The 13,971-nt window shown below is 41.2% G+C and overlaps 1 protein-coding gene across 4 annotated transcripts in view; it reads right to left on the bottom strand.

The window, feature by feature from the left end:
• Positions 1–509: 509 nt before the first annotated feature.
• Positions 510–13,971, bottom strand: part of MLLT3 (MLLT3 super elongation complex subunit) — a gene marked incomplete at both ends in the record, with an annotated part of 257,568 nt that continues 244,106 nt past the window's right edge. For 3 of the 4 annotated variants that reach the window (XM_079706509.1, XM_079706508.1, XM_079706510.1), the window contains 3 exons: positions 510–641; positions 8,171–8,242; positions 9,406–9,477. In XM_079706509.1, coding sequence (XP_079562635.1) covers positions 510–641; positions 8,171–8,242; positions 9,406–9,477 — 276 coding nt within the window. The remainder of the gene's footprint in view (positions 642–8,170; positions 8,243–9,405; positions 9,478–13,971) is intronic. The other variant, XM_079706511.1, reaches the window with a different exon arrangement.

Here is a 13,971-nt window from a genome sequence, read left to right as displayed (position 1 = left end):
TGGGATGGCAAGGGCGCTGCATTGAAAGAGCATCCACGGGACCGAGTACTTAGAATGTCTTGTGGTGTCATTCCCTCAACAACTCTAGAATATCTGTATGCGATAATAAATAGATCAGTTATGTAATAAGGCAGTGTGTTGAATATGCATTCGTCCTGTGGAATGAACCGCCACAGAGAGAGATACATGATACCATACACATTCTTTAAGTTTTCTCGTGTTGTATTTGATCTGTTTGTTTTCAAGGCTATCCAGGCTAACTCTTCCCGGGGATTTCCTTGGAGAGAAGAGTGGTCCGCTGAGGCTGGTTTGCTTAACCTCTCCTTTATCAAGAGATGATGACTGGCTTTAAAGAAAAATAAAGCTGAAGGTTGTTTGCTTTTTATTTTTTCCCTTTTGGTTGCATCATTCTGAGTGTTTCCATATAAACAAACAAGAAAAAAAAATCACAACCAAAAAAAAAAAACCAAAAAAAAACAGAGTTTTTGATGCATCCAGTTGTTGTAGCCTCAGGATGTTCCAGATGTTTCCAGGTAACTCTGTAGTTTACGGACTGTGGTTTTGTCCAGTGAGCAAAGGTCAAAATCAAATGTTGTGTTTGTGATATGAAAGTGTCCAGTTTCTTCTATAAGGTTCACAATCTAGAGGAGTAAAGTAGAGAAAGTTTAGGCAATAAACAATAGACATCAAAAGGCAAAAAGAGGGCTTCCCTGGTGGCACAGTGGTTGAGAGTCCGCCTGCCGATGCAGGGGATACGGGTTCATGCCCCGGTCCGGGAAAATCCCACATGCCGCGGAGCGGCGAGGCCCGTGAGCCATGGACGCTGAGCCTGCACGTCCGGAGCCTGTTGCTCCGCAAAGGGAGAGGCCACAACAGTGAGAGGCCCACATACGGCAAAAAAAAAAAAAAAAAAAAAAAAAGGCAAAAAGAGAGAGAGATGGAGGGAGTCAAATATGGAACCAAGTGATTAATAGTCTCATTTATAGCAGGAAGGTCCTATACTGGTAATGGCACCAAACTACTTCTTAGCCAATTTGGTAGGTCAAAGGAATATTAACCCTTTGAATTTCTCAATGAGAGCAGACTACCTGTTCTCATTCATAGTCTTTAAACTGATTCCTACTTCCAAGTCATCAACAGACCATTTTACTATAGGGGTGGGAGTGAGAATGGGTAGCTAGTGGGAGATAGAATTTCAAGACCCCTTTTAAAAATTAGTTACTGAGGGCCTCCCTGGTGGCGCAGTGGTTGAGAGTCCGCCTGCCGATGCAGGGGATACGGGTTCGTGCCCCGGTCTGGGAGGATCCCATGTGCCGCGGAGCGGCTGGGCCCGTGAGCCATGGCTGCTGAGCCTGCGCGTCCGGAGCCTGTGCTCTGCAACGGGAGAGGCCACAACAGTGAGAGGCCTGCGTACCACAAAAAAAAAAAAAAAAATTAGTTACTGACTCAATGGACAGTGACTGTACTTAATAGATGAAAGGAAATTCCAGCCTAGAAATAACAGAACTCCTTATAGAAAAAGTACATACACGCAGACACATATATATATAATGATCATTTTTCTTTCTGATTACATTACTGTTGAAAGTTTAGAAAACTCAAGAACCCACAAAGAAAAAAATTAAAACCGTCTACATTTCCACCTCCTGAAGATCATGGGTAGTGACTAGAAAGGGGCTCAAGGAAGCCTTCTGGGGTGCTGGAACTGTTTTGTTGCTTGATTTGGGTGCTCGTTACAAAAGATGCATTCACTTTGTTAAAATTCATCTAGCTGTACATTTTTTAAAAATTCATTTATTTATGGCTGTGTTGGGTCTTCGTTTCTGTGCAAGAGCTTTCTCTAGTTGTGGCAAGCGGGGGCCATTCTTCATCGCACGCACAGGCTCAGTAATTGTGGCTCACGGGCCCAGTTGCTCCATGGCATGTGGGATCTTCCCAGACCAGGGCTCGAACCCGTGTCCCCTGCATTGGCAGGCAGATTCTCAACCACTGCGCCACCAGGGAAGCCCTAGCTGTACATTTTGTTATGCTTTGACAAAAAATAAATAAAAATCTATATTCATTCCATTAGTCATGTTCAGTTGATGCACTTAAGTATCTGGGGTGATAAGTATCATCTGCAGAAAGAAAGGATGCCTTTGTCTCCCCATTTGGGAATAGTTATACCTCATTTCTTGAATTGGCTCCAACTTCCAGAAATATGATAAACAAAAGTGGTGACAGAGGCACTATTGGTCTTGCCTGGCTTTCGGGAGGACGCCTCTAAGGTTTCAACATTAACAGTGACGTTGGTTATGGGTTTGAAAGAATCTTTTATCATGTTACGTGTCTTTCTATTCCTATTTTACTAATAATTTTAACAGAAATAGATGCTATGCCTGGGTAGTATGGGTTCTAGGTATGTTTGTTGTGAGTAAATTGGGATGGAGGGGGGTTGATTTTAGTAAGCTCTGTCGGGGAGAGAGGAAAATCCGCATCAAGATGAAAGAAAAAGTATTCGCGCAGAGAAACCAACTGGCAAAACTTTTCGCTTATTTGTAGTTGTCTGTTACTCCTTTTCTATCACATGCTTCTGTTCTCTTTAGTACAATCATCTTAAAAGGAATAATTTTAATTATTCAGCCTATTATTTATTCAATGAAGTTTTAGATTACCTAATTTCCGGTTGAAAAAGCAGAATGGAAACTTTTGACCTTTTCTTCTTACAATTAGTTTTCTTAAAAAAAAAACCAGTAAATTTGTGAACTATTCCCTATGGGTCAGTGGCTCTCAATAGAAAATGTGCTCCCTATTTGACATATTTGCCGCAGAAAAATAAGACATAGTGAGCCTCAATCCAATTAATTGCGCAACTCCAGACTGAGCTGTTATTGCCTTATTCAACCTCTGGAACTATTTTTTTAACAGATATAACTATGGGTTTAATAACAAAATCAGTTACTCCCATTGCAAAATCATGACCAACACAGCGAACTGCCTACCTAATATCCATTTATCCCTTCTTCTTTACTAGCAGAAGCTTGATTTTCTGGGAGTGGCAATATGCCCACCTAAATACTTGCCTCCCAGACCCACTTGCAGCACTGGGCAGACACTGCTATTTACAGTTTATTTGTCAGAAGTCACTGGCCTTTTAGGAAAAATTTCGAAAGGGTATGGACAATGGGCATGAGGCTTTTGCCCTCTGCTTGTCTTCCTGTCTGGAATGAAGATGCCATCCTGGAAGTGCAGCAGTTGTCTTCTCCTCAAGTGGATGAACGCAAGATGTGAAAGACGGCAGAGCAGGAAGGCAAGGAGTCTATGTCCTCAGTAGCATCTTTTCTACCACACTGACCATGAATCACTTACCTCCAGGCCTATTATTACATGGGGTGGCGGGGAAGGGGGGGATGCAGGGGTGGAGAGGGAGCCTTACGTTCTTAAACCACTGGACTCAGCGTTCTAACACACGCATCAAGAGAATATCAGAAGGGGTGTTCCCAGGAATGGTTAAAGTGTGACATTCACGTAAGAATTGATCAAGCTAGATCTTATTATTAACACTAAAAGATCTAAAATGAACCCTCATTTGCTTTATTAGTTAATAGTTAAAACAGAGCTTTAGATAAGTCAGCCACACACATCTATATACATAGGGAAACACACATACACAGCTCTGTCCACAAACACAAGACTTTTAAGGCAATCAAATACTTACTATAATACATATTTAACATCGATTGAATTAAAAGTACTTTCCAGAGTAAATTATCTTTTTTGCTACATTGTGTAGAAACACTATAGACGGAGTGAAAATGTGTAAACTTCAGTATAGAAACAAACAGCCTCTTCAGAGAGCTCTTTCGGGATGAAAACAAATAGCCTTTCAATTTATACAATGGAAGCCAATGACAATTATTCCAGAGTGTGAATCCTCTCCTCAACTAGCTGGTCAGTAGGTAAATGACCAAGCACTCAGAACAGAGAATCCTGAATTTGGCATATCAAATTCTGACTCTGCTCACTATTTGAATGGCATTGGACAGAACACAATAACTCCTGGGCCTCAGTCTCCTCATCTGTAAAATGGGGACAATGCCACCTGTTCTACCTATCACACAATGTTGTTCAGAGGATCAAATAATATATGGAACATGAAGCTACTTTATAAACTGCAAATTGCTACACAGATGAGGGCAACATGATTATGATTACCATGTAAACATAAACTTATCCTTAATTATCTGGGAGGTAACTATATAGCACATGAATTTTCAGACCCAGTGCTTTTTCCTCTGCCCCTCATTGACTGTTAGCCATTTCATTAGCACTAAAATGAAGCAGGGAAAATGCCAGAAGCTAAAGCTCAGAAAAGACCTCCTTGAAATTAAAAAAAAAAATTATAATAAAAGTCTGCAGGAGGGAGGGAAGAAAGCAGGGAGAACAGTAGCTGAAGTAAAGTGGTTGAAATGACGAACTAAAACCACAATGTGGGGATAAAGAAGTACAGCCCTCCATTTTCCCTTGAAAATGACAGGTAACTCACCCCTTTAAGAAAATAAATTTCTGTGACTCAATACAGTTGCTCACTAATTACTTAGCAATAGGCAGAAGACAGAGTAATAAAAATACCTTCTAGAAAAGGCCACTTGGTTTTAAAGCAAATAAACACATTTGCCCACTAGGATATTCGGCCCCGTCATCTCACGTGCACTGTACTACCTTGTAGGTTCCGGGGCTTCAATCACAGCCCTCTCGTCTCCTCCACAACCAACACCCCCCAGCCCGCCTGCAGCCACAACACGCAAAGAAATGAACGGGATCTTATCAATCTCACTAAATGAGCCCTGCATTTTTATGGGAGCTTATAAGAATGCATCAGGCGGAGGCAGAGACAGCCTTAAAGTAGTAGCTGTGGCAACAGATGGGGGCGTTCAGGACTATTTGCCAATGGGAACGGCATTAATGATTTGAATTATTAGAGCATGAACCTACACCCTCAATTAAGTAAAGACTTCATAAAGAAAAATAAATGTGGGTGCCTTTCCATGAATCCTGAAAGAGTCAGAACATCAGAAACACCGCGTTAACATGCTTTATTGCAATGACACAGCCACAAAGCCTAAAAGCGCCACCCTGCTGGTCCCTGAAGGACGCCACGCTGCCTGTCTATAGGAATGCCCGCTCTGCTGATGCACCGTGGCTCTACCTTGGTGTCGTTACCCTGCATCGTACTGCAATGATGAATCCAACTCCAAAATAATAGCAATAATAAAAGACAGACTGAGTGCAGATAAGGAAAGCAGGCAAGGGCACATGGTATATTATAGGTAGTGGAAAAGGAGGCGTATGTATACTGCTTAACTCATTCTTCAGATGATGGTTGTTGTGAAAACATCTGTGATGGATTATTTCCTGCCACGTCAGCTTTGGAGGGGGTACCACGCAGGCCGTTTTTTTGTTTTTAAACAGGGTAAGATCCACTTGTTAAGTCTGTAGCTCCTTCCCCCAATCCTGGTTACAAAAGTCATAAAAATTATTAAAAGGCAGATGCATTGTAGTCTGATTATGCTTTTTTATATTTTTTATGTTAAAAAAACAAAACAAAACAGTATTCTTTCCACCCGAAGCAGCCTCTTTGCTGAGTGGGAAGTAATGAACAAGCTTTGCTTTAACTGCTTCTGTCTGATGGGGAGTCAGGTCTGGGGTAAGTTAGGACTTCCTGGAGAATGGCCCCAGCTATGGATGGGGAAGCCCTATCTACCGTGTGACAACGTGTGCCCTACCCTGGGTTAAGAGGCATCCTGGAGAAAATCACTTTCAGCAAAACACTTCTCAGGGAGAGTTTTCCATGTTGTTAGAACACTCTGATATACCATTTATTCCCCAACTCCCTGAAGAAAATTCTAAATGTATAATAGCTGTTACCTAAATTGCTGAACTATCCTCTAAGGAAGCCCTGGTTTTCCTCAGAGGTTTTTTGTTTTTCTCCTAAGGAGGATGCAAATCCAGGCTCAGAGCTGGAACTCCAAGGGAGTTTAGAAGTGTTTAGAAGTGTTCAATCTCCCTTTCCAAATGAATGTGGAACATGTGGTTCAAAGAAGAATCAAATTATTAGTCAGTCCGAGGTACGAACATCTCTGGTTTTGACTGTGTCTACTGTACTATACTTTTACCTTATGGAAAAGGGCCTTAAGAACACAGCCTCTCTTGATCCAGAGCTTTCTGTTCATTAATCTAGATGCTGGGTGCCAGCACTGCATGTCCCCAGAATAAAACAAAGATATTAACCACCTTTTGTGAGCCAAAGAAAAGTGTCAGGCCAGATTTTTTGACAGGATGCATTTAATAGGAAAAGACCTGGGATGGGATCCTGAGCTCACCAGAAATCCTGTCTCAGGTGCTGGGGTCTGTGTGTCTGACAATATGCAGACTCTGTGGAATGCAGTCCACAAGATGAGCAGTGTTCAAGGTGGAGAATAACATTAGTCCTCAGTAGTTCTATGTTTTACAATAGGAATTAATTAAGCAGTAAACCGTGACAGGACATGCATCATGGTATCATAATCACAAGCCTCAGCTGCATTACAAGGCAAAAGGCCAAAGACTGAGAGCTTTCAACTGGCCTGGGAATGCAATTAGGGTGAAACGCTGTGGGTCCTGGAGTGACTTTATGCCAGGTTAAAAATTCATAGATATATCACTCTCTCCCTCTAGAACACTAAAATAATCCACTTCGATGGAATTCTCCAGTAAGCCACCTTCCCTCACAAGTCTTTCAAAGGTCAAAATAAAGGACAGTGTGAAATGAGGAATGCCAATGACACCCCAAGGTAAGACCCTGCCCAAAAGCCTAGTATCCTCGACTCACTGGTTGGCTTTCCTGGTGAAGGGGTCCCAATCCTGACCAAACATCTGTCTCGCTCTCCTGTGAGACGCACTATTTGGGCCCAACTTGTGCTTTAATAGCTTTATTAGACAACTGCTCCACAGTGGTTCAGAGCTGGTGTTCGGGAAAGGATGGGAAAGTCAGCTAATAGATTTACCATCACCATTCAGGCAATTAGCCCCAAATAATTGGTAAGTGGCAGGCTGAACAATTTTCAGTTACACAGAAGAAAGCTGAAGAAAAATGCTATCAAAATACTAGGATATGTCTTAGGGTAAGCCACTCAAACCCTGCTCCCCGACCCATTACGCACTGAGATAGAAATGCAAGAAATGCAACTTATCCCCAGTTAAGAATTATAGGTCTACAGTCTTTTGTTCAAACCTGAAACTCTAGAAGGGTTAAAAAGCTTATCAGACCAATCAGGGAACTTGGAAAGTTTGAGAGCATGTATTTATAGATTTAAGCAAAAATGTACGCAAAATATAAATGTGACCATCAGCCATTAAATATTAAAAAAAAAAAGTAACCCATACACAGCTGGCATAGATTAAGTACTAACTTCAAGTCATTTGAAAGTAGTAAAAAAAAAAAAAAAAATTCAAGCAGCAAAAAAATCTACAAACCCACCCTGGAATTTAGAACCCAACCTTCTCTTTGGGTGTTAAAGAAAAATTATTTTATCAATAGCCACTGTTAATGCAATGGACGCATGTGCTGTAACTGTATGAAAACTAAAAACCATCCTTCTTATCTTCTCAAAACATCAAATTGTACTAATAGAAGTTTTCCCACTCTACAAGTCTTCTACAGTTGAGTTCATAATAATAGAATGTATGTTATACAAGATAAGACAAATGAGGAAAATATTTATTTTCCTTAGAATAGCATTGGCAAAGGTTACTAAATTGAATCACAAATGTTTACAGCACTTGACTGCAATTCTTATCACTGTTTTCCCATGAAACCAGAAGCCTGGCCCCAAAGGTTTCTGCATTCCTACCTTCCCCTCCCTCAGCCCACATGACAGCATCAGACGGCTGAGGGATCAGTATATTCCAGCATCATCACCTCCCCATGTGCCCAGTTTTCATCGTACCGCGGAAGCCCCAAAGCAGACTTCTGGGCAGCCTCGGAAATGAACCCCGCCTCACCTACTTTGCAGGTGGCACTGAGCCAGTTCTGAGAGTGTGGGGCTTTCAGAAGGCCACCTGGCGTGGCCTCCAGGTGCTATCACACTAGCCCAGGACAAACTAGGCCTTGATGTTTCTGGAAAGGGTTGTGTTAAAGAGCATTTCTCACCTGCTGAAGAATGTGTCTTTCCCTCAGTGTCATCAACCTTCTGTGAAGCTCTACCAGTTCGTCTAGGTATGCCTGAAAGAGAACAGCATTCCCCCAAAGAACAAGCACTTTAAGGAAGCAGTTCAAAACTAAAAGAATAAACAAATACGAACATACAAGCAGTGGTTAGAGGTTCCACATTCTACCCTCTACCCCAGGCTGTGTGGATGCACTGCCCAAGGCCTTTGCAGACCAAATCTCTCTTGGCCAACTATTAACTTTTCAAGCCAGCTTTTTATTGATAAAAAGGGCAATTCTTGCACTTATTTGCTCTCAAAAAGGTTCAAGTGAGCAGGTTCACCCTCTCCCGACAACGCCTCTACAGAGAGAAGGGGAACTCAATGAAAAATTGTGAGTTTAAGTGTATTATCACAGTCTACACTCTTTTTTTTTTTTTTTAAACTATTCTTCCATCTTAGAAGCATTTTAACTAAGAGAAAAAAGCCCAAGTTTGAATATGGAAGTACTGATGCACATTACCAATTATGTCAGGGCAAACTGAAAAGAAAAAAGCCCTCTTGGTCCCTGCTGGTCATATCTAACATTGCTAGTGAACAGCAAGTAGCGGGATAGAAGAATGTCTTATGAAAAATAGAGGTCACTATCCAAATTAGCATCTGCTTTGTCAAGAGGTCCCCTGAAAAGGCAGAGGTGCACCTCCGTATGCTCAGGCTCCTGGTCTTCGTTAGCATAAATGCCTGGATGTTCCGAGTGCCATTTGCAATGAAGGCAAAAGAAAGGTCTGTGAAGCATTAGCCAGGCCCGCCCCTGCAAAGCACGTGAGGACCCTGCCCACAACGAGATACAAACCCCCAACAGCCCTTGAAGTCAGATTGTGGATGCGTGACTGCACACTTGGGGAAAACACACTGCACTGGGATCAGATGTCCTGCTCACTTAAGTCTGAGATTCCTTAACCCTCCACCTGCACCGCAATTCTCTCACCTCCCAATTCAATGTGCCTGAAATCCCTTGGCAATCATGGATAGCATAAGGCCAAGCTTAACACTGGAGATATAAACAAGACTTGGAAAATAAACTACAAAGCATTGGGAAGAAGTTGCTTGTCATTTGGAGGTTTCAGGCATTTCTGATGAAGAAAACGAAAGGAGAACCAGCAAGGATGATTAAGGGAAACACAAAAAAACAGAAGAGGGCAGTGCTGGAGCACTCACAGTAATGGACTGGACACCTACCTTGTCACATTCACCATTCTTTATTTGCTTATCTGATTTGCTTTGCTTTATTGGACTTTTCACTTCAAGAATCTAGGGATCAAGGAGAACACAGTTAAATTTGATTTCTAGCACTTCTTAGCTAACCAGCCACCTAAACGAAGGGGCTTAAGAATGAAATGTCACGGTGCTTTGTGACCACCTAGAGGGGTGGGATAGGGAGGGTGGGAGCGAGACGTAAGAGGGAGGAGATATGGGGATATATGTGTATGTATAGCTGATTCGCTTTGTTGTAAAGCAGAAACTAACACACCATTGTAAAGCAATTATACTCCAATAAAGATGTTAAAAAAAAAGAATGAAATGTCATATAATAACATCACTTTCCAAAGAGCATTTCTCCTCCATACATTTTCTTTCTTCTCCTCTAATCTTACTTTCTCTGGGAAAATAAATTACGTATATCTGAAATGCTGAGTCAGGGCAATAGAACTTAAAAAAAAAAAAAAAAAGAAGGTGAAGATAAGGAAATTGATCTAAGCTTCCAAGGCTGCTTCTCTTTTGTGACAACACTCTCACACATATGTACAGCAGCTGAGTTGTAGTGGATTACAGTCCCCTCTGGCAAGAATTTTTTCTTATTCATTCTGTTGTTTCAGCATGACTACCAGTGCTCGGTACAATAAAGATGATACGACAAACACTCAAATACCCTTTTTAGTACCTGACTCTCAGATTCTAAAAAGTACTCACTCGTATCCACTAAACTGAGGCAGCTTTGGAAATGAAGGTAGCCATCAGTTACACTGGTTGCTCCCAACTTGGGATCCTCCCACTCAAGAAATAAAGAGCTAGGACTATCTTCTGTATTTTAAGAAATGATGTGTTTACCCATGATAAATATCAAGTGCCTTTCCTTTTATCTGACCCAATTGCAGCTTAGGTTACGAAGAGCAGTTTTGCATACTGTTCAGACTGTTGGGAGCTACGTTTCTAATGAATAAAAAGGAGAAACAAATTATTACTTAATAAATACAATTGATTTATTAGAATTTTCAAAATTGAGAATTATGAGGGAAATATTTTTAAGTGGCCCCTGCTTAAAATGGTTGAGAACCACTGAAAGTATTGATGAGTGTTTACAAATGTATATAAACATAAAAAGCAAAGTAATTTGTCTTTTTCATTATAGCCTCATTACCAAGTGAGTTATTATAACCTGAAGCTAATATTAAGGAAGAAAATGCAAAATAAAGGAGATATTTAAGAAGTCTCATATTCCCACTGCTCTTCTTTTCATCCATTTCTGCTTTCACACACACACACACACACACACACACACACACACACACACACACCACTCTCCAGTTCTGTTCAAAGGTCCACCATCTTCCAAAACACAAAAAAGATTTTTAAAATGAGTTCACATTTATTTTGTCATTTAATTTGTAGAAAGAGCATTGATTGGGCTCAGAAACCCAAGTTCAGGTACCAGTCCCATCATTCATCATTTCTGAACCTCAAAAAATGAGACAAAATGAGAGAGATGAACAAGATAACATCCAGGTTCCCATTCAGCTGTAAAATTTTCTACTACTAATAAACATTTTACCTGTTGAGGATGACATTCTAGAAAAGACCAAATACTTCTCTAAGGGTACATATTCCTTTGAATTTAGGAAAATGTATAAGTAAGAAGTGAGCTCCTAACAGAATCTTGCCTGAGAATAGCCTTTATTTCTTCATTTTTAACATTAAGATAACCAGAAGACCCATGTGACCAGGCTAACTTCAAATACAATACTTCTGGCAACACAAGGAAATTACTTAATCGCAGAGGCAAAGCAATAGTTTTTAACATGCTTCACTGTAAAGGAAACCAAACACCCCACTACATTCAGAATTTCCTTCTCTATTGTTGAAAATGAGACCTCAAGGGAACACTGGCGCTGAGACCTAGAAGTAAGTAGGTCAGTAGATGGCACTCCTCCCCAACTCAGATCTGGGGCTGGGCCCAAGCAGAGCAGATCTGCTGCGATTTCAGGCAAGAGGAAAAAACAGTGCGGGCCTGCCTTGTGCATTAGAAAATGGAATTTTGTTCCCATCATATCCCACCCCAGAATGCCCCCCTCCATTCCAGGCCCCAAGTCATTGCCTCTGGGGGCCAAGTGACTGAGAACTCTCTATTTGCCACATAGAGCTGTTAACTAGGCTGAGAGAGTTCCACCACCTTCTCTTCAAAGCAGAAAATAGACAGAACATTCAGGGCGCCGAAGTCCCACCCTACACATTCCGTGAGTGCTACAGCACAGAAGGCCCAAATACATTGAAATCCTAGTTTCTTTCTTCTGAAGCTGCAGTGGCAGGAACAAAAGCCCCGGGTGTCAGTGATCCGCCTCGAGTTACTGAGTGGCTGCCCAGAGAGGGCTCAGTTAATCTTCCTGCTTTGATCTCTCCCTGCTCCAAAATAAACAGCTTTGTCAAAACCTCATTCTGAGAGCTGAGCCATGCTGAAGACAATTGTTTTATTTATGATCCTTTCTTATCTTTAAGGAAACGACTCCAGAATAGAAAAAAGTACGGCACCTTGTCTTCCACGGGCTGATTTCAAACCAGTTTAACTGGATAGACTCTTTTATTTCATTCAACATGCCTTGCAGGCTGATAGGTGATTTATCATATTCTGACTATTAACTCAGGTCCCACGGATCGCTTCCTTCCCTTAAGGCCCCCTCACCTCCCTCCCTTCTACACTTTCAGCCAAAAAGGATCTGGAATTTTTGATTTTGTTTGAAATTCACATAACAAGGTTTGAAGTTTAAAAAAAAAAAACAACTTTGGTTAAAATGGCACAGCACTATTATTCCCTATTAAGCTGTATGGGAAGAAAAAGCCACCCAGACTGCTGAGATGCACCATTTATGCACGTGGTAGTCTCTGAAAATAGAACTGTGATGAGTTGCACTTCTCTTCTTAATCTGAGGATATGGCTTGAGAATCAAAATTTCAAGATTATTATTTTTCTGTATTCCTTTGTGAGGACTGACAACTCAATTATTCAGCAGATGGATTCTCTACTCATGGGTCTTTCATGTTAATGATCACTAGTAGCTCTTAACAATACTCAGGTTAATTACTTGCTTTGTTGACATGTGGCTCTCTCTCTGCTCACTTTTTTCCAAGAGTTAGAAAATGTTTGACTCAATTAGCACTTTCTCTCTTCCCTAGTCCCTAGAAGATTGAGGAAAGGTAAGGAAAACACAGCTTTGTCTGATAATTTACAGAAACTTGAGAGACCATTATCAACCTACAGACAGAGAACAGCCAAGGGATATGGAAGAAGAAAACTCAAGCGTCTTCCCATGTCACAGTTTGGCCTTCCCAGTATGTTCTCATCTATTTTATGTGAAATTTCAGATCATCATCATCATCACTATCTCACACACACACACACACACACACACACGACTAAAAAACACACTCCAGTTCTAAGAGATAGGTCCAAGGAGGAAAGCACCCTGTGGTACATTTATTTCCTACCCTAAACTAGTTAAAAGTGAAAGCATATGGACCTCCTTATTAGGCTTTTAGGTGTATGGAGAAAATGACATATAACTGAGTATTCCTGACAGATTGATGATTCACATGTGTGAAGCTACATTTGTCAAATAAACATATGCCAAGGAACTAGGGGTATGCTATTTAATTGGATAAAGTAATTTTTACCCTTTCTAGATAGATGATACCATTTGTTTTTGTTTTCATTCTGCTAGACAGGTTAATAAAAAAAAGTCTGACAAAGACTCTAAACCTTTCCCTGAAACCAGGGCCAGCTCAAGACTTCCCGTCAGGAAGGGATTAGGGGCAGTTCTGTCTGCAGGGCAAGACGGGGGCTTGTTGGAGCTGCATTTATTTAGCAAGCATAGTCTTAACCCTGACTGGAAAATATGCTGAAGGAGACTACGGTGGGGTGCAAAAGCACACCCTAATGTCCTTCACTCCTGGCACTGCCACTGCCCAGGAAGTACCCTAATTGTAATATACCACCCACTGGAAGCAGAAATTAGGCCTATATAGGTTTAAACTGGATATAAAAACATATTCGAGGTCTGAATGCTATTCTTTTGCCAGCTCATACTGAAGCACACACTTATACATATAAGAAACCCAAGTAATCTAGTTAGCCAGCCCCGGGCTCTTCTCAACTGAGTGGCAGTGATGGTTATGCCCATTGTCCTCACTTTCCCCTGAAACACCTGACTTGGAGCCACACTGGAGGTGAGAGCTGGCTGGGCCATGGGCATGGCTGGCACTGGAGGTGGGGAAGCACATGGACTTCGGGGAGTTAGGATAAGGAAGAAGAATGCACACCTCCTTGAATGGCCAGTCTGTAATGGATGATGAGGTTGGGCCTGCAGTCACAAAGAAATTGCAGTTGAACTGTAACTGGTGAGGTAAAGAACACTGATATTATTTCTACTTAATAATGCAGGCTTTAAGTTGTAGATAAACTTTATAAATGAGGAATTTTAAATTTTGAGAGATTTTTGCTTATGCTTTACACAAAATTTAAAATGAAAAAGGCTT

The sequence above is a fragment of the Hyperoodon ampullatus genome (assembly GCF_949752795.1).
Source record: "Hyperoodon ampullatus genome assembly, chromosome: 6".
Taxonomy (NCBI): Eukaryota; Metazoa; Chordata; class Mammalia; order Artiodactyla; family Ziphiidae; genus Hyperoodon; species Hyperoodon ampullatus.
This window is presented reverse-complemented; position numbering and strand designations above follow the sequence as displayed.